Below are 21,761 nucleotides of genomic sequence, written 5' to 3'. Positions count from 1 at the left end.
TAATACTTTTTTTTACATAATTTGATTACCATCAAAATTTCTATCAATATTCACCTAATATATTGTCTTCTTACCCTATGTTTTGTTGTATTTTTTCAATTCTAAATCATTTCAATTCAAAATCAAAATAATTTGATTTACATAAGTTAAAAATGTCAAAAGGTTAATCTGTTTAGTTAGACGATCTTCGCACATAATGACAAGCTGTCTCTGTGGTGCAGTTTTAATGCGGGTGAATCCCAATACAACGCAAATACCAGCCGCGTGGTAAGTTGGTTCGAATCCCAATAGAAACTTTTATTTTTTTATTTTTTTTATACATTTTATGATTGTAAGTATATTTATTATATAATTTTATTTTCAGAAAATACGTATTTAGTTAAAAAATTTTCCGACAATTAATGTTCAGAAATCATTTGTGGCATTTTTAATGTGTGTTTGTGTGTGTTTTATTTTTTTATTATTTTAATTTTTGGCACTGTTTTAATAAAAATGTTTGAGAAGTATTAAGTATAAATTAATTTAATATTTAAATAAAATATAAATAAAAAGTATATTAATTTCGTTTATAATCATATAATCATATAATCATATAATAGAAGTATAACTTCTTACGTGCGTACAAAGTACACACACATTCTTTTTTTTTTCTTCTTATTATTTTTTGGACTATGGCCTTGACAATTATCCATTAACCAGGACTAATATAATTGGCCAATATAATTAAAAGTGCGAATAAAAGTACAGAGCGTAGAAATAGGGGTCGCTTTGCCGAACTTGCACGGTCCCAATTGGCTCCGTGCGTCTCCCCTCTACGTACAGTCACGTGATACGCTGTCAGATTTTGTAAGGACGTTTTAACATTAAGTCTTATGGGATTATTTTGTTAAACTTGAATATTTTATTTTGTAGTGATAATAACCGAATACAATTGTTAGAATTCATTAGTTATTAATTTATACTGTAATTTATAGTGCAACAAAATATTTTCTTTTTCGTTAATAAATATTTATTGACATAAACTGCGATAGTGAGGTTATGCATACAAAATCAAACTGCCCAACAAACATATAATAGCTGGTCAAGCTAAATACTGAGTACTGCAGCTGATTAGTAGTCGCATAAAAGTGACAAAGGCTGTTTAAGCTATTTTGCTGTTTAATATGTCGAACAAACACTGCTTCAGGTTATTTGTAAGCCCTTTTGCAGCCAATTGACTTAAGCTGAATATTAGACTGGAGAAGCGCTATTTAAGGCACTTTGTATTATAGTATTCAGCATTTCTTATTCAGCTGAATGCTAAGCTGAACTAGCGCTGCTGCAGAATTTTTGTCTACTTTTGATCAATAATGTAAAAAAAACTGAACAAGAGGCTGGGGAAGCGGAATTTAAGTCAGTTCATAATACATTATTCAACCTTCTCTATTCAGTTATATTCTGGGCTGAAATAGTGCTTGTCCAGAACTTTTGTAAGTACTTTTAATCAGCAACTTTATAAAAGCTGATATAAAGCTGAAAAGGAGCTTAATTTAATTAAATCGTTCATATTCGTTGCAAAAGGTGTATACTTAAGTTCGATGAAAAATGGCTTCTGCAGCTGATGATTATTAAGTATTATACAGTTGCTTATATTTGCTATATAATTTTAATTATTTAGATAAAAGATATACACTGTGCTTTACTTAATATTTAAAAAATATGGATAAAAAATCAATTCAAAATTTAAAAAAAATAAAAAAATCTGGCCATTATTACCGAAAATTAAAGGTAAACCGTTCAAATTATGAAGAGTTTTTAAAAAATCTATATGCACCAAGTAGTGTTTCTTCTCATTCAAAAGCTAACGACACAGCATCAGGATCAGGTAATTTTGTTTTAATTTTGTGAGTATATTTTAAATAAAAAATAATTTGTTACATAGGTTCTAAAGAACAGGAGTGTATTTCTAGCACATCAAGTGATCTTGACGATAATCTAATGAAAACCAGTGAAACATCAGATGATGGTGACCAGTTTATTGATGAAGACATTTTTAAAACAGAAGATACTGAAACGCAATTATTGCCTTGTTTAAGTACCGAATTAGGAAATTGGGCAATCCGACATAATATTACACATGCAGCTCTAAAAGATCTCCTACAAATAATCAAGAGACAGTATGATTCTAGTTTATTTATCGATGCTAGAACATTATTAAAAACGCCACAAAATACGAAAAAAAGTTGTAAAGTTATACAGGGTGGAGAATATTATTGGCATCAAGGTCTTGACGTTTGTCTAACGAACACTTTTAAAAACTTGTCAAAAGACATGTTAATACAGCTCAATGTAAATATAGATGGGTTGCCAATATAAAAAAAAGTTCCAAACGTCAGTTTTGGCCAATTTTATGTAGCATATATGAAATGCCTGATATACAACCTATGATTGTTGGCATTTTCCATGGAAATAACAAGCCTCTAGATATAAAGGAATTTTTGGAGCCTTTTGTTGAGGATGTTAAGCGGCTGCAATCAAATGGACTCTGTGTTAATGGGCATATGATTCACATAAAAATTAGATGCTTTATCTGCGATTCACCTGCACGGGCATTTATTAAAGGTATCTGTTTTTTTTAATTATTGCTTAAATTGACTAGTTTATTTTACAGGTGTAGTCAATTTCAATGGGATTAATGGATGCCTTAAATGCACTACTGAAGGCGAATATTCTTATCTTTCTCGAACTGTTGTATTTCCTGATATAAAATGTCCTCTTAGAACTGATGCAAAATTCAGAAGTAAACATTATGGTAAGCACCATAAAGGGCAAGAGTCACCAATTTTGAAAATTTCCGAAGTTGACATGGTGCAGGATTTTATAGTAGCAGATGAACTACATCTTTTAGAGCTAGGTGTGATGAAGCGTTGTCTAACAGGATGGAAAGATGGTTCTATGGGTTTCTCAAGTAAGCTATGTGCTCGTGATATTGAGAGGATCTCCAAACATTTAATATCTGTGAAACTTCCATCTGAAATTCATCGTTCCACAAGAGGATTAGATTGCCTGGCATACTGGAAAGAAGTAGAATGGCGCAATTTTCTTAATTATATTGGAATTGTTATTTTAAAAGATGTGTTGAACACTGACGTTTATAAACATTTTTTACTTCTTTTTGTTGCTGTTAGAATATGTTCTTCTGACATGTATGCTGAAAATCGTTCGGTTGCCCAATTAATGTTTGAAAAATATATAGATGATTTTAAGATTATTTATGGCGTACAATTTATTACAAGCAACATTTATAACTTAGAACATGTGGTTGATGATGTTAATAGATTTGGACAACTTTTTACAATATCTACGTACCATTTTGAGAATACATTATTTCAACTAAAAAAATTATTGCGCCAAGGAAATATATAACAGTTTGCATCAAATTGTTAATAGAATTGGCGAAAGAAGTTTAATATTGAGCAATGATACAAAAAAGACAAGTTTACAGCCAGAAATTAAGAAAAGGGGGAATGTTATCAAGTGCTACATTTATTCTCATAATTTTTGTTTAAATGTATAAATGTTTTTTTAAATGTATAATATTGATAACTATTAATATCCATTTTTACAAACACTTTATATACTTAAAGAATAAATAATAAACAACGTACTTACCTGGATTACAATTATTCATTTTGACTTAAAACTTACGCAAAAATCACTATAAAAATAGGAAAAACAAATAAATTTTGATCTCCGTTTACAGACAAGACAGTATTTTCGCGGTAAATCCCAGGAGTGTTTTGTTCTGCTAATAATCAATCTCAATTCAGCTAAAATTTAGTGAATGTGGCGTTGTTTACTTTTGTAGCAAGTATTCAGAAGTTATTCAACTAAAATTCCGATAATTATTTTCAGCTTTTGTTCGACAAATAAACAGCGCTTCTTCAAATTTATTTCAGCTGTTGTTCAGCTTCCAAAGCTTTTCATTTATACAATAAAATACACATTTTTGGTAAGTGCCAGATTAGCTCAGTGGGATAGGCAGTGATATATGGATCGAAAGGTAGCAGGTTCAAATCGCACAGAAGACACTATAAAATAAAAAAAGTAAGTATTACGATTTTAAATAAAATAATAAAATAAGTGTGAAATTGAAGTTAAAAGAAAGCTAATGTCGATAATAAATCGTAATAAATATATAAAAAAAACATTTTTGTTTTATTTATAAAAAGCTGAAGAAGAGTTGAAAAATAGACTGTATAATATCTGCAAAAGCTACTTTTCAGCAAGGAAACAAATTATATAACACGTGAAAATTGGTCAAAAGCAGCTGAACAAAGGCTGAAAGTAAAGCTGTTTAGAAACTGAATAAGTATTTCTTCATTTTGCAGAAGTGGTACAGTAGCAATATGAATAGCCATATAAAAGTTGAAGAAGCGCTTATAAATGCTACTTTATTCAGCTTTAAGCTGATTATCTTCTCCTTTTTCGCCTGTTTAGAAACTGAACAGATGCATAAACAAATTAATCGACTACCTTTGTTCAACATGCAAGCTTCTAAAATTAGCTGATGAAACGTTAAATCAACTTAAAATGTTTGTTGGGTGATAATCAATATTGGAAAGTGAAGAATTTATAGTGCGTTTTTATTTTCTGTTTATATTATTACATAATATCACTAGCGTGACACGGCATTTTTTTAAATATCTCATTTAAACATACACAAAGCGTCCTTATAAAATTTCAAAAAACCGCCACCATGAGCAGGTCGGTCGATTTTGCTTTGACACTTTGTTAACGCTCGGAGCGAATTGGCTGTGAGTTTCGACGGTAGCGCTATCTCGCGGTTTGAAACTTATACTTTTCTGATAAAATTTATGTATGTGAAATATACAAAACGAGAAAAATAGATATTTATCTAGAAATACACAAATTGTGAACTGAAATATTATTGTAACCTGATTACTAAACGAATCCACAGAATTAATAGTAAAATTAATTATGTTTTTTTATTTTATTCATTATAATTTTAATATTTAATATATAAATTCATGCGACTGGATCACTGCTTAAGCAAAAGGCCATTGAGAAAAAGAATAAGTTTATATGAATTATTTAACATGTTAAAGGTTACCTCTGTTTATGTTTGTGTGCTTACTGCTTTGCTTATTAAAATTTGTAATTTGTATGAATTGTAATTTGTTTGAATTCTATCAAAATGGATATTAAACATTATACTGGATTCAAGTCTTATTTCCCATGATATCCAATTTCAATCAGCAACACCAAAAAAGGAAAGGATTTAGTTGATGCAGGACATGTACGCAATGTTTCCGAATATAATAACTGCATTCAGTACTGTTATATTCAATATTTTTACATGAATCAATACAACAGCTGCAATATATTGTTTTCTTTTTTGAAAAATCCATATTATCCGCCATTTCAGTTTATGAAGTTTATCAAATGCACAAAACAAAACTGCCAACTGCCACTAACACAGCGTTGCCACATTTTATTTAGAAAATCTACTGTAAGTTTAGCTTACTAAAATCTACTTATCAAAAACTAAAATATACTATAAAACTTGTATTAATATATTTGTATATAATTTAGGACTTTTTATAATAAAAATAACAGCTGACTAACTAGAAATTTTTTTTATTTAGCTAATGCCTCGACAACTATGGGCATTGGCATGGTGATGGTACAGTGGATTTTACCAATCAGGTAGCTAGTGTTATGTGTAGTGTGTGTGTGTTGAGTAAGTGTCTTGTTACTTTGCAAAGTCGAAGTCATTATCTTTGCAGAGACGCTAATTGTATCCGAACGTCTGCGGTCCCTCCGGTGGGTACCGATCCCACAAGGATAGAAACTATTTTCATTTATTAATTTATAATAAACGAAAAATTCTCTACCCTGGTGAGATTCGAACTCACGACCATTCGGACCTTTCGATCCAAAGGTAGGTGCTCTTACCACTGAGCCACAGAGGGAGTTTAACTAGAAATTAATATGACTGTTTGTAAACAACAACCAAACTTTTTTATATCTTAACTGGGGAATAAAATGACCAACTATAATTAATTTTTATCAGTTTCATATTTAATATTTGTATATAATATTTTGTCATCCACTGATTTTAACATCTGCATGTCTGGATCACATTCTTCAAACAATTATTTCGCATTTTACATTAGAAACACGCAAACACAACATTTGTTGTTTTGCAAAGTTACATATTATAATTAGGCCCGGTCTTTTCACCTACGAATAAATATGTATTAGGAAGTTTATCCAACAGATTACATGTAAATCTGTCAAATAAACCTCCGAATAACTTTTATTCGGAGGTGAAAAGACCGGGCCTTAGATATTTTAGTTTTCCATCGTTAGCTTCTAACAGGCTCACCGAATGCCAGAACTCTTCAATAACACCTGAAATAGGTACTGATTGCACTGCTACTTGAAATCTCCAAGTTTGTTACACCAGAATCCAGTTTCATTTCTGTTTATTATTCATCATCTACGTCCTGAATCTTATTTTCGGTAATAACATTGGGAAATTGTAACAAAATGTCTAAAAATTAATTTAGAAATGGGGTAAATACTATTAAAAAGCAAATTTTATTTTAGTCATAAGAAAATGTTAAAATATACCAAAAATCTACTAAAAAATGTTGCCTACTAGAATTTTTTAAAAAATATAAAAAATCTACCAAAAAAGTAGAAATCTACTAAATGTGGCAACGCTGCACTAACAGCGCTGGAGAAAACCGTCAAATCCCCTCTCATCTACCCATGGCGCGCCATTTAAATTTATCAGATAAATGCACAAAACTGCCACTAACAGCGCTGGCGAAAGCTGTCAAATCCCCTCTACCCATCGACTCATGGCCAATAGGAAACAATGTTGGTGAGGACGTGTAGGTTGGAATAAAAATTCGGGAGATTTTAAGGCCGCGTCTCACCATCAAATAATTTGATCAAACAGTTTGAGCAAACTCCGGAAGTACGTCAAAGTGACGTCACAATTGCAGTTTTTTTGAAATTCTAAAAATCTGTGCTCTCACTATCAGTCTAGTTTGATCAAATTTTTTGTATTGAGTTGTCTAACTTGTTTGTACTTTATTTAAAATTAAAATTTTTCATTATTATCCACAATGAACACTCAAGATGTGACGTCACTAACTGTCACTTTCAGTTTGCTCAAACCAGTTTGATCAAATTATTTGATGGTGGGACGCGACCTTCAGTCTAGTTTCATCAAATTTTTTGTATTGAGTTGTCTAACTTGTTTGTACTTTATTTAAAATTAAAATTTTTCATTATTATTCACAATGAACACTCAGGATGTGACGTCACTAACTGTCACTTTCAGTTTGCTCAAACCAGTTTGATCAAATTATTTGATGGTGGGACGCGGCCTTTAGTGTCGGGATTCCAGTCAAAATAACTGTCAAAAATAAAATATAAAATACAACCGCGAACAATTCAAAGTAATCGAACATTAGGAATAATTACGAACCATTAAGGCCGCGTCTCACCATCAAATAATTTGATCAAACAGTTTGAGCAAACTCCGGAAGTACGTCAAAGTGACGTCACAATTGCAGTTTTTTTGAAATTCTAAAAATCTGTTTTCTCACTATCAGTCTAGATTGATCAAATTTTTTGTATTGAGTTGTCTTTGTACTTTATTTAAAATTAAAATTTTTCATTATTATCCACAATAAACACTCAGGATGTGACGTCACAACTGTCACTTTCAGTTTGATCAAATTATTTGATGGTGGGACGCGGCCTTTACGAACTTGTCGGTCTCCAGTTACGTCACGACTTCCGGGTGTGCAATTTATCTTGTAGCATTATAGTTTATTTTTTAACCAGGAGGAGTAACCTAAAAAGACAGATTCACACCCAAGAAAGTCACTAGAATAATAACCAAATACATCTTCTTTTTTGGTTGATCTAGTCGGCCCTCAACGGTAATCCATAAATATTATATTAAATTAATACGACGCTAAAGACTTCCAAAAACAACTGCTTTTTATATAAAAGCAGACTAACAATCTAAAAATTAAAGGAATCACACAGAAAACACAAAAACTGCCGATATAACTTAATTAACCTATGAAATGTCACTAGTGTCAAAATTTGATAAATGTCATTAGTGTCAAAATTTTATAGCAATGGAGTAAACTTGCCTGCGGTTGGACCAATTACAAACAAGCAATACAGCGCGGTAAATTTGAATCACTCCTCTTGGTTAAAAAACAAACCATAGCTTAGCATAATCTCTTCACGTTAAAAGGGATTACCTCCAACGTTGCCAATTTTCTTATATCACCATAGTTTGACGTGTGATAAGCATTTGACAGTATTTGACTGTGTGACTGAGTGTCATTTGTCATTCCAACCACAAAGTGACAATTGAATATCATTTGTCATTATATTATAGACTTCACAGGGTGTGAATCGTGTGAATGTTAAATTTTAAAAGAAAATTGTAATAGCTTATCTTAAATTGTAATAAATTATTCCGCACCAGTGAAGAAGTCAATATGCAAAGCCATATAGGTTCAAGTAAGTTTTGTTTGTATGTATTTCCTTGACAAATCATTAATTTCATAAATATTGTAGGTTTAAATGACCCTGATGTGCCCTTTCCAAACAAATATGTTTATATTAAACAAAATTTCATTCTTGATGGTGGACAACAACCAGTACCATCGAAAGTTTTAGTTAACCCACATTTTAGCAGAAAAGTATTTGTGAATCCAAATTACAACCCAAACAATAACACAATTGTACCAGGAAAGATACATATCAATCCCAACGTGGCCATGCAAAAAGAAAATATTTCTAATAAAATTCATGTAAATCCAAAAGTTATCAACAGCATTGGAGCTCCAACAACATTAGAACCAATCAAACAACCGATTACATATTCTTCGAAAACTAAGTTGGTAAGAAAACCACTTAAAGAACAACCTAGTTCTTTATCTAAGAGAAGTAGAAGATCATCAGTTTATTCAAAATTTAAAATTGTCAAGTCTTCAGCTGTAACTAAGCCAGGTAAGCCTGTTTGGTCTCAGAAGAACTACTCATTGCACAAGCTGCTTCAAAGATCACGCGATTTTAACACTTCTTTCTGTATGTTTTTTAGAAACTGTTTGATTAATTCGTAAACACCTAGTAGTAATGTAGTGAATATTCGTATTTGCATTCACGAATATTCGCATATTTTTGCATATTCCCATCCGCAAAATTGGTGCGAATAGTTTGCGAATATGATTTTGAGAAAAAAAAATATTTGAAGATGATATTAGGTTCATAAAGTCAAAATCTATTCACTTCTCATCTTTTTTTTTTAAGTTATACTTCTTTAGGTGCGATTGAGATTGAGGGTGAATTTATATTGATCTGCACACATGCGCACACTGACAGTAGGTATTAGTCATTATACGGGCTCTGATTGGGTGTTGAAATGATCTGTCAATAATAAATAATTGTTCAATATGAAGGTAAACAAATGTATAATATATTAGTTTTATTGTTGTGAGGACAGAAACAGTTTATAATTGTAGTGACATTTAAATAGTTTTTAAAAGCAACAGGTACGTAATAATTGTAAATGTATCATACCTATTTGAACCTACCAAAATACATAGTATGTAATACTTTTATTTACATAATTTGATTACCATCAAAATTTCTATCAATGTTCACCTAATATATTGTTTTATTACTCTATGTTTTGTTGTATTTTTTCAATTCTAAATCATTTCAATTCGAAATCAAAATAATTTAATTTAATTCAAAAATGTCAAAAGCTTAATCCGTTTAGTTAGTCGATCTTCACACATAATGACACATTGCCTCCTTGGCGAAGCGTTTAAGGCGAATGAACCCCAATATACCAACCGCACAGATAGCCGGTTCGAATCCCAATAAAAACTTTTATTTTTTTTTATACATTTTATGATTGTAAGTATATTTATTATATAATTTTATTTTCAGAAAATACGTATTTAGTTAAAAATTTTCTGACAATTAATATTCAGAAATCATTTGTGGCATTTTTAATGTGTTTGTGTGTGTTTTATTCTTTTATTATTTTAATTTTTGGCACTGTTTTAATAAAAATGTTTGAGAAGTAGTAAGTATAAATTAGTTTAATATTTAACACGTTCGCGGACACCTAGTTTTTATAGGGGGTCGCAAAAAACACACTTGTAAAAATCTTAAAATTTGTTATTTTTCTGTCATAAAAAAGTAGTTTCATAATATTTTAGAATGTTTTGGGTTGTTTTTTATAAAAAAAAACAAGGTGCGGTAAATGCCGCTATGTCCATATATGTCACAAAAGTTGTGCAACTGTACAAAGCAATACATGCCGCTCTCGATTAGTAAATGCAACTAAATCTTTATTTCTGTAAAAAATAATAAAGAAATATCCTTATAACGAAAATATAATACAGAGATACGCTTATATTAAAAAATTTAATTTTTGTGGTACAGTTCAAAACACGGTACAATGCAAAGTGCTGGTTTATCGGCACACGTTTTACACAAGTATCTGGTTTTCTTGCGTTTTTTGTTTCGTAAACACCACTTGCACCTCACATGGTGAGTTTTGCGGGGGTCTGTAGGGTGTGGAATTATATCTGGAAAGTGTTGTTCATTGTTAGGGTTGACAACTATATTCACTTCCATTCGAGGACGTTTTCCACCGTGCAAAGCTCCCTTATGCATCAGTTTTCTCCCATCATTCATATCTTCTGGAATGTTCAATAATTCTCTTACCAAATTTTCTCTGTATTCCAAAAGGGTCAGTTTTACATTTTTGTGCTTCTTCATTGCATAGTAGGAATTCCATATAGCTACATCCAGTAAGTGAAACATCCCTTTTTTGTACCACCTGATAGTTTTCCGTGGAGAAGAATAATAACTCACCATTTGATCGCTCCTATCTATTCCTGACATGTACTCATTGTACCTGGCAACTTCTTCAGGTTTTATTACTGTCTTTCCAAACCTGTTCTGTACATTTATAAGTTTTGGGTGATATTTGGCTGTTATGCAGAGTACTTCCCTTTTATCCTTCCACTTTGAAATATAGATGCTACCGTCTCTTCGCCATTTGTGTTCTCCTTTCTTTAGATTGGTGTTTACAAGAGCTTTTGGATTTCCTTTTCTGTTTCGTCTAAGAGTTCCTGTAGAATGAGTTTTTCTTTCCAAAAGGGATTTTGACAGCAAAATGCTGTTGTAGAAGTTATCAAGGAATAAATGATGGCCTTTATCCAAATAAGGTTCCATAAGTTGCAGTACTAACGACTCAATTTTAGATAATCCTTCTACATCTTCGGATTTTCCTTTATAAATTTTTATATTCAATACGTATCCATCTGCTGTACATAGCTCGTAGAACTTAATGCCATATTTCGCTTTTTTTCCTTTGATATACACCCGAAAACTCAGACGACCACGAAAGAGAAGCAATGATTCATCTAGTGACATTTCTTCTGCAGGGTAATAAGCTTTTTGAAAATTGAGTAATAGTTTATCGAGCAGAGGATTGACTTTTTTCAGTGGATAAGTTCCTTCTGTTTCCTCTTTACAAGCACAGCTAAAACACCGCAGCATTTCTTCAAATCTTCTACCAGATAGGGTGTAATGAAAAACTGGTGCATAATAAACTGGATTCATTGAAAACAACTTCCTTACAGAGGGGTATTTTATTTGACCCTGTAATATGCATATAGCTAAAAGTGATTGAAGTTCCTCCATAGTAAATGGCCTAATGGATGCTTGTCTGCTGTATTTTTGCTTGGGCCTATTTACATTAGTCAATATTTCAATGTATTTGTTCATTGAATCAAGAATTAGCTGCATAATTTCTTGATCCGAAAATTTAAAAAAATAGTCTGTAGCTTTAGGAGTATCTGTGTCAAAATTAAGATGAAGGCCACTTTGGGAATCGTCAAACAAAAAATCTGGAATATCTGCGGCAATATCATCCCACTCGTTATCAGTTCCAATATCGCCCACCTCTAGCAAATTTTGTATATCATTACCTGTTTTGTCATTTTCTGGCTCAACTCTGTCTTCGTGATTTTCGTTTGAAAACAGATTCTCGTTTGCCAACAAATCTTCACCACTACTGGGTTGATATGATGGATCTTGTAAATCATCATCAGAGCTATAAGGTTCTGATTCAGAACTTTCAAATTCATCTGTGCTCACTTCATCCATAAGTCCAAGAAGCCTTGCTTCTTCTCTAGAATCCATTTTCTGTAAAAACAAAATATATATTTACCGAAAATATAACCTCAACATTTTATTACTGTCTCTACTACTGATAAGCAGCATACAAATTACCAATAAATAACACAATCGTAATAAAACAATTACTTACTTTTATTATTCTCCAACAAATCTAGTCAAAATAAACAAAACATCAACAAAAAACAACAAAAATGAAGTGATATAGTACCACGTGCTCGCCGCCTAACACACGTCTAATATTTCAAAGCTAAACTGACCGACACGGACAGTTCACAATATTTTATGTTATTTGCTGGGACACCTAAGGTGATTGAATAGTATTTCATGTACAAAAATGTGCGTGGTAAGCCGCTTTGCGTTTTGGCCGTTCTCAACATTAGACGGGATATCGCGCTTTGTCCCAGAAAGTAGAGCGGCATATGCCGCTTTGTCCGCGAACGTGTTAAATAAAATATAAATAAAAAGTATATTAATTTCGTTTAAATCATATAATAGAAGTATAACTTCTTACGTGCGTACAAAGTACACACACATTCTTTTTTTAGTAAGAAAAGGTAACAACCTAGTACAATCAATTATCAGCCTTCACTTTATTTTATTATTTGGTATTATGTAATAAACTTATAAACTTCTAATTATAAATTTAGAAAACGTTACAAAATAGAACCAAATTTAAAGAAACTGAATATTCGCATCCGCATTCGCGAATGTCAGTAGCAGATATTTGTATTCGCGAATGTTAAAAAAATGACATTCGTTACATCACTGACACCTACATGTCTCTTCAGCAAGACCTAATCATGACTACTCTACCAGAAATTCAATGTTTGAGGTATATTTATTAATCCCATCAATCAAAGTCAATGCCGACTCCAAAGTCAGGACTAGAAGAAGGTTGGCTATAACTATTGCAAATTCGTCTCTATGTTCTACTTTTCATAGTGTCTGTGTGTTTAACCTGATCAAGTCAAGATTGTTTTTCAGCTAGGATATTTGTCAGGACCCTCTTTTCCATTCTCTTCAACACCATTTTGTTTATAATAAGATCAGTCCTATCCAATAGGAGTATTTTCAAAATTCTGCTAAAAAGCTTCATCTCAAAAACTTCCAGCTTTCTCATTAAGTAGATAGATAGATAGAATTTATTCGTCTAGAAATTTATACAATGTATGTATGTATACAACATTTCACAAATTTATCTGACTAGTCAAAGAAGTATTATATGTTATACAAATGTAAAAACATTAAAAATTTAGTACATTAAAATTTACATTAAGAAAAATACATTACCAGAAACACATTAAAAATTTAAAAATTCTTCGATACTGTAAAAAGCATGGCTAACTAGAAACGTTTTTAGATTTTGTTCAAACGATTTAATAGTGTCAAGATGCATCTTGACACTATTACAAGTCAACATTACTACTATTCTTAATCAAATTTCGGATTTAGCTTTTTCTTAGGCCAGACACATAAGTATTTCATTTTGTCCATTTGTTTAATATCTTCATTTTTTTTATCTGGATCCTTGTTATGACTTTACCCCATTTACTGATAACTATGGTTTTGTTTGGGCGTTTGATAAAGTAAAACATGATCGACTCATGGAAATCCTAAAAAATAAAAACCTAGATGAAAGAGATTTAAGACTAATAACACACCTCTATTACAATCAGCGAGCAATAGTAAGAATTGAAAAAGAAACATCTGAAGAAATGGAAATAAAGAGAGGAGTCAGGCAAGGCTGCATACTATCACCTCTATTATTTAACGCTTATTCTGAAGAGGTAATGCGAGAAACTCTGGAAGATGAAACAGTCGGCATAAGAGTAAATGGAGTCTTAGTTAACAACATCAGATATGCAGATGATACAGTAATAATAGCCGATAGTTTACAAGACCTGCAAAGACTCATGAGTAAAATAGTAAGGTGTAGTAGGGAGTACGGACTCTCTCTCAATATCAAAAAGACGAAGTTTATGAAAATTAGTAAAAACAACCATAATACTAACGAAATCTTGATAGTAGAGGGCCAGCAGATCGAAAGAGTAAAAAAGTACACTTACCTAGGAACACTTATAACAGAAAATAATGACTACACTGCAGAAATAAAAGTCAGAATCGAAAAAGCACGTTCTAATTTTATAAAAATGAAAAAGGTCCTATGTAGCAAAGATTTAACATTAGCTCTTAAAGTACGCCTAACAAAATGTTACGTCTACAGTGTTCTATACTATGGAGTGGAATCATGGACGTTAAATGTAGAGACAATGGGACGACTTAACGCCTTTGAAATGTGGACCTATAGAAAAATTATGAGGGTTTCCTGGGTAGATAGAGTTACAAACAATGAAGTACTGAGAAGAATAGGTAAAGAAAAGGAAGTTGAACTTACAATTAAAGAAAAGAAGCTACACTATCTCGGACATGTGATGCGGGGCGAGAAGTATGGTATCCTACGACTCATAATGCAGGGAAAGATAGATGGCAGAAGAAGCATCGGAAGAAGACGAATTTCATGGTTGAAGAACCTGAGAGAGTGGTTTGGATGCAGCTCGAAACAACTATTTAGAGCTACTGCCTCAAAAATTAAAATAGCTATGATGATTGCCAACCTCCGTAGCGGAGATGGCACCTGAAGAAGAAGAAGAAGATGGTTTTGTTTTCTTGATGTTTATTGTTAAATCAAACTGTTTCCCAGTATCACAAATTGTGCTTAGTAGTGTTTGCAGGTCTTTCTCACTTTCGGTGATAATGATTGTATTGTCAGCCTAATGAATGTTATCTATATTTTCACCACTTATCTTGATGCTTTCTGTACAGTTTTCAAGTGCTTGTGTAAATAACTCTAGTTCTACCACTACTAGTATCAGTTTACAGCATTCCACAACGTCTTTCCACTCCTAACCACTATTCTGCTGTGTATCAGTATCGATACACAGCAGAATGTTAGTCGATGGAATCTCTAAAATGAGAATTTTACTGTCATCGTTGTATTTGGTTGTCTTTTTAAAGACAGATCACATACTATGATTTTTTTGTGACGGATATTCTTGAGTTGGGGTTGATTTCATGTAATCGAATGAACTATCTTTCAGTAAAGTCGTCCCAGGAACCCAACTCATAAATATTGGCAATATAATTTTAAAGTCTTCTACTTTAAAATGTATAATACTGCCGTGCTTAGCAAAAACGCCGTATCTGCAGAGACATCACATTCGAGTAAAATCGATTTTAGTTTAAGAATTCGTATACATTTACACAGGATATGGCATAAGATGCGGTGTGTTTAATGTGTTTTGGCTTAACTTACGTCATTTTTAGTAAGCAAATAAGATAGATATGCACATTTGGGTTAGAAAGAAATAAAAATTCATTTTTTCAGATTTTTGCAGATACGGCGTTTTTGCTAAGCACGGCAGCATATATGTCTGAATTGCCAATATAAATGAGTCAGAATTAAATAAATTATTAGAAGAATTTTTTACTTAGCAACAACATTTTTGTTTAATTTAGTAGTATTCTGTATTTTGACCACACCCGATTTGGGCGTCGAAACGTTAATAACATTATTTTTTTCAATTTAATTGTGGCTTATTTCGCATATAAATAGTTAATCATAAAAATGCCACAAGGAAATAACGAGCGATCCACAATTATTGGAATCAAAGCTAGCCGTGCAAAAAATTACGTATGTCTTGTTTTAATCTGAATTTGTATCATTGGTTTATCAATTAATTTTGATTAACATTATAAAACATAAAAAATCAGTCAAAACCTTTAACACAGAACTTTAATCAAAAATGAAAAGAATTAACAAAATTATAAGTAACAATAATAAATAAAATCAAACAAGATGCTGTATATTATGTCCACCACCAACATCTCTACATAACCTAACTTTTCTTGTTAAGTTGACGTACACTGTAAACTGGAAAGTATATCTGAATTAAGAATAGACATGCACTGTATAGGTATCTCTGTCGTTCAGAGCCACCTATGGTGACAATAATTTTGGATCACATGTTAGCTTCAGAACAACATCAATTATTGTATGCGTGACTTCCATCATTTCTCATATTCTCTCATTTGGTATCTGGTATCTGATCTCTTCTTGATTTGCCTGTTGCTTTTCTCCAGAAGTCCATTTTTGTTCCTAGTAACATTTTCTCTGTTCTTTGTTTCATTGGCCAAACTTCACTGCCATATGTGATTACCATTTAAAATCTGTATATGAGCTGTTTGTTCGCCTTAGATATTGCTTGGTCCCACGGAATGTCATTCATCATGGATAATGCTTTCCTACCCTGTATGTTACTGTCTTTTATAGCAGCATCCAGTGTTCCATCTTGAGTTATCTTTGTGCCCAAAATATAGGGTTACCATAATTCATTAAGGCCAAATCCGGACAGGGGTAGTCCAAGGGGTTGTAGAAAATGTAAAATGTAAATTTGACTGTGTTGCTACCTCTACATTGTATATATATATGCGAAATGTATATATGGCACAATTAAAAGTACAGCTGTTTTGCTACAATATGCAACTAACATCGAAAATCTCTGAAAGTTTAAAATACATAATATACACCTATGTTTTAACATACTTTAGACCTAGAAAATAATATTACAGAATGTAATATCTTAACTAGATGCTGCACAGAATGAAATTTCTCATTGCTGGGTCAAATGTTTTCCATTTTTTTAGTAAAGAAAAAATCCGGACATTTCTCATATCTGGACGCCAATCCAGACATGACTTTCAAATCCGGATGAAATCTGGATGTATGGTAACCCTACCAATATATAAGTCTTCGGAGTGTTTATTAAATAGTAATGCTAAAAGCTTACGCTGATGATCTAGTCATCCTAACAAGAACAAAGGAACATCTCCAAAAAATATTCCAAAAGTTCGAAGCGGAAGCAAAAAGGTATGGATTAAGAATCAACCAAGGAAAAACACAATACATGGTAATGAAAGGAGATATAAATAAAGAGGATAACTATATAAAAATGAAAGGAGAAGGAGATGAATATAAATTTAAGGAAGTAGCAGAATTCGAATACCTGGGAGTGACTGTAACCAGTACTGGAAGGGAAGAAAAAGAAATAGATAAAAGATTATTGAAGGGAAGTCGAGTTGTGGGTGCCTTAAACACGATATTAAAAGCAAAAAATGTATCAATAAACGCGAAAATCAGAATGTATGAAACGATAATACGGCCCACAGTGTTGTATGCGAGCGAAACGTGGGTAATGAATCAACAAGAGGAGAAGAAGATACAGATATGGGAAAGGAAGATCCTGAGAAAAATTTTTGGAGGTATACAGATAGCGGAGAAAACCTGGAGGAGACGAACAAATGAAGAAGTAATGAGGATGTATGGGAGACCAAAAATAACGACAAAAATACGAGCCCAAAGAGTTAGATGGCTGGGACATATTACTCGAATGCCAGAAACTAGAAACGTCAAACGAATATTGAATGACAGAGCATTGGGAAAAAGGAGACGAGGTCGACCAAGGAAGAGATGGTTAGAGGCTGCAGAGAGGGATTTGGAAGAAATCGGGGTGAAGGACTGGAGAAAGAGTGCAGAGGACCGAACAGAATGGAGAAATATTATCCAGAATTTAGAAGCCGTAGGCCTATAAGGCCTGTTAGCGCTGTTATATATATATATAAAAGTATACACCCCTGTCTTGCTCCTCTACTTATCTATTATGCACCCATGCTACTTCTATCTAATGTTACCACAGCCTACATGCAAAGCAACATATTGTTTTTTTTATTTTATAATATGGACAATTTATGTAGGTAATTCCAGTAAATTGTATTTGTTATTGTTATTTTTCCTCTGATTCTTTGTAAGCTTTGTCCATAAAATTGTAAAAATTTTAATGACAATAACATATATTTTTATTCTGTTCTAGGTGAAATGAAGATAAAGAGTAAACTATTGTTTAATACAAAGTACAAACTAAAAAGAATCAATGCAAGCAACTCGAATAAATATTTGATTCCACAAAGTGTTCAACTTGGTAATAAGTACAAACTAGATAGGAGATCAAGATCAGTCAGCAGTTCCAGATCTAGATTTGTTTTTGCTAACAGATTTCTTAGTATTAGTGATATCGCTAAAAAAGTACCTTTAAGAACAAAAAGTCTAGTCAATATCTCAGGAATTTTCTACAAAAAATCACCAAATAAATTACAACGAACATTATCGTCACCTAAAGACAAAAAGAAAACAACAAAAGATGCTAACACTTTAAAGAAAAACAGATTTAAAATCGTCAGACAACCAGAGAACAAATCAGCTTTGGAAAAGAAGAATTCTAGGATTACTTCTAGGTAAAACATCATTCTTCTTCACATGCTGTGCTCAATTATTGCGTGTTGGCTATAGTAATTTTGCAGAGGAATTAAAAGGAATGCAGAGGATCAGTTAAACCATTCTCTCAGGTTTCTAAGCCATAACATTCTTCTTCAACCTGGCCATTGGCTTCCGTCTACCTTACCTTGTATTATTAAATGGGATATATTATTTTTCTCTGGGTGTCCCATAACATGGCCAAAATATTTACGTTTGCGATTTTTAACTGTTCTGACAACTTCTGTAACTTTTCCCGTCTGATGCAAAACTAAATTATTACGAACTTTATCCACCCAACTTATTCATAGAATTTTTTGATACACCGATACAGTTTCTTGAGAAGTGTATCCGTTAAAGTCCAACCTTAAACACCATTAAAAAGAGTAGAGAATACATAACATTTCATTAATCTAATTTTCAGACTCAAAGTAATATTGTTTCCACATAACAGTTTCTTCATCTTAAAGAATCTCTGCGCTCTGGCGCAGCTCTAAAGCAGCTCTGGCGTTCTTTATACATATTCTTATTTCTTTGCTCATGATTCAGTTCTCATTTAGATTACAACCAAGGCAGGCGATACTGTTAGTTCTCTCCCGTTGTTCACCATAAGCTGTTACCAGTTCCAGTTGTATTGGCGTTTACCTTTGTCTTTGTGATGTTTAGTTTGAGTCCGTATTCATCACACGTTGTGGTAATCCTATTAATCAGATGTTGAAGTTCTTCTTAATTGCTTGGAATTAACATTGTATCATCCCCATATCTCCAATTATTAATATTGACACCATTCATTTTGATACCACATTGAACATTATCCACTGCTTTATTGACAAAGAAATCAGAATAGATGTTAAATAGTAGTGGGGACAAAATGCAGCCTTGCCTTACTCCTTTTCATATTTGAAGCTCTTCAGAAGTTTCCTGGCCAATCCTAATGTTTGCATGTTGATGCCAGTAAAGATTTTTAATAATGCGTAGGTTTTTACCATCAATACCCACAAGTCAATAAAACATAAACCGGATGTCTGACATCTCTGTACCATAACCTGAATACTAAATAGTGCTTCTCTAGTTCCAACGTTATTGAGGAACCCAAACCAAGTTGTTCTATTTTTTGATATATCCTAGATTGCAAAATTCGTAGAAATATCTTTAAAATGTGACTTATCAAGCTGATGGTTTGGTAGTCACTACACTTTTCGCATTTGCTTTTTTAGGTATCGTCACAAGAGTCGACATCAGCCAATCCATTGAGAACTGTCAAAAGAACTGTAAGAGAACTGTCAAAACATTAGAATGTGACTTTTCATTATTGCCATGTTTATAAATTAAATAAATTAAATATAATGAAAAGTCACATTCTAATGTTTTGACAGTTCTCTTACGTCAAAAAGTTTGACCTACGTAATATCGCTTTTGTAGTAAAAATACTATATATAGCCAGTTCCATAAATTTTATTAAAAAGATGAAGGAGAGATCTTTTACCTGAACTTTCGAAGAGCTTTATTATTTCACTCGGTATTTCATCTGGTCCCGTCGCATTTTCTGCTGTTTGCTAATCTTATTACATGTTCAATTTCGTCTATAATAGATATGTCAGGTCCTGTAACTACTACGTTAATTTCATCATTAAACAGTTCCTCAATATACTTTTTCCATCTGTCTATTTTTTATTTTATCTAAATCAGTAATAACCAGTTTTCACTGATAACATCATAGATATTTTGAACGTGATTATATTTTCTTATGTTTCAGATACTCGAGTAGGAAGAATATTTCAGTAGAAAAGTTAAAGAAGTGCAATATCCCTTGTCCTTATTATAGAAAGTTTGGAAAATGTAAAGGAAAAGAACTCGGAAAATGTCCCAGGAAACATGATCCTGATCAAATTGCACTGTGTACAAAGTAAGTTAATTTTATGAACAGCAACGTGAAACCTAAAAGATTTAAAAATCTAAAAAATTCTTAAGTCGGAAACAAATTCTGATTTTTACCTGTATAGTGATGTTTTTTTTATTACTCCAATTTATTTAACAATCTGTTCCGTTAGGAACAATCAGTTATGATGTTATGGATTTATTTTAGATCTTATTCCACTTATCTAAGTTTGGGTCTTCCGTTTGACCTTCTCCCTACTGGTGCTTGCCTCATTATATGTTTTGGTGTTTCGGTCTCCAACATCCGTTCAACATGGCCCATCCAGCGCAGACGTCCGATCTTTATGGATGTTATGACGTCGGGTTCGTTGTATGCTGTGTATAGTTCAAAATTATATCTTCTGCGCCATCTCCCTTGTGGTGTCCGCGCCAAAATCTGTTTAGGGAACCTGTTATCTCGCATTCTCTGTACATGGCCGTACCATATGAGTTGCTTTGTTTGTATGTCAATTATTGTATTTATGACTCCCATCATTTATCGTATTCTCTCATATTTGGTATCCGATCTCTTCTTGATTTGCTTGCTGCTCTTCTCCAGAAGTCCATTTCTGTTACTATGTCCGTCCCACCTTGACTTTACAGTATAGGGAACATAGGCAATGCAGTCCTTATGAGAGTTTTTAGCGTGGAGATGCCGATTTTATCAAAAAGAATTTGTAATCGAACATTAGAGAGATTAAATTAAAACTGTTTTAGAAAAACAATCTACAATTTTAGGATTCGTATGCATTTAAGTTTATTTGATATACTATAGATATTTAGATTTAGATATTTATTTATTTATCATAATAGATAATACACAAAACAGAAACATTGCACTCCACACCTGTACAAATTACATAAGAATTGTCAAGGCAAGGAGCGCTGTATAATTATCATAAAGTATTACAAAAATTTTTACAAAAATTAAAAACATGAGACTAAACAAATAAAGAAATAAGCATTGTCAAATTAAATTAATCAGAAACATTCAATATATAAATAAAAAAAGAAAAAAAGAAAAATAAAAACACTGGAAGTACAACAAACATTGCCAATTGGTTTCTAGGTCTTAGTTTTAATATAATGGACTAATAATCTCTTAAAGATAGTTGCATTATGGCTATTTTTAATGTGATAAGGTATATTATTGAACTGTACAATTCCTTTATGAAACAAGCTTTTCATTGAACTAGACTTGTTGGTT

At 32.2% G+C, this 21,761-nt stretch overlaps 2 protein-coding genes across 2 annotated transcripts in view; both read left to right on the top strand.

Annotated features, from left to right (window-relative positions):
* Positions 1-1,392: 1,392 nt before the first annotated feature.
* On the top strand, positions 1,393-4,550 carry LOC126891595 (uncharacterized). The gene is made up of 3 exons (XM_050660773.1): positions 1,393-2,601; positions 2,651-3,063; positions 4,371-4,550. Exons 1-3 carry the CDS (start codon positions 2,406-2,408, stop codon positions 4,548-4,550), a joined length of 789 nt encoding a protein of 262 aa, XP_050516730.1. The 5' UTR covers positions 1,393-2,405.
* Positions 4,551-8,416: 3,866 nt separating this feature from the next.
* The window catches only part of LOC126891874 (zinc finger CCCH domain-containing protein 3), a 31,970-nt gene continuing 18,625 nt past the window's right edge, over positions 8,417-21,761 (top strand). The window contains exons 1-4 of the mRNA XM_050661210.1: positions 8,417-8,565; positions 8,623-9,057; positions 18,198-18,618; positions 20,394-20,543. Coding sequence (XP_050517167.1) covers positions 8,544-8,565; positions 8,623-9,057; positions 18,198-18,618; positions 20,394-20,543 — 1,028 coding nt within the window. The 5' untranslated portion in view covers positions 8,417-8,543. The remainder of the gene's footprint in view (positions 8,566-8,622; positions 9,058-18,197; positions 18,619-20,393; positions 20,544-21,761) is intronic.

Source organism: Diabrotica virgifera, chromosome 9, assembly GCF_917563875.1.
Source record: "Diabrotica virgifera virgifera chromosome 9, PGI_DIABVI_V3a".
NCBI lineage: Eukaryota > Metazoa > Arthropoda > Insecta > Coleoptera > Chrysomelidae > Diabrotica > Diabrotica virgifera.
This window is presented reverse-complemented; position numbering and strand designations above follow the sequence as displayed.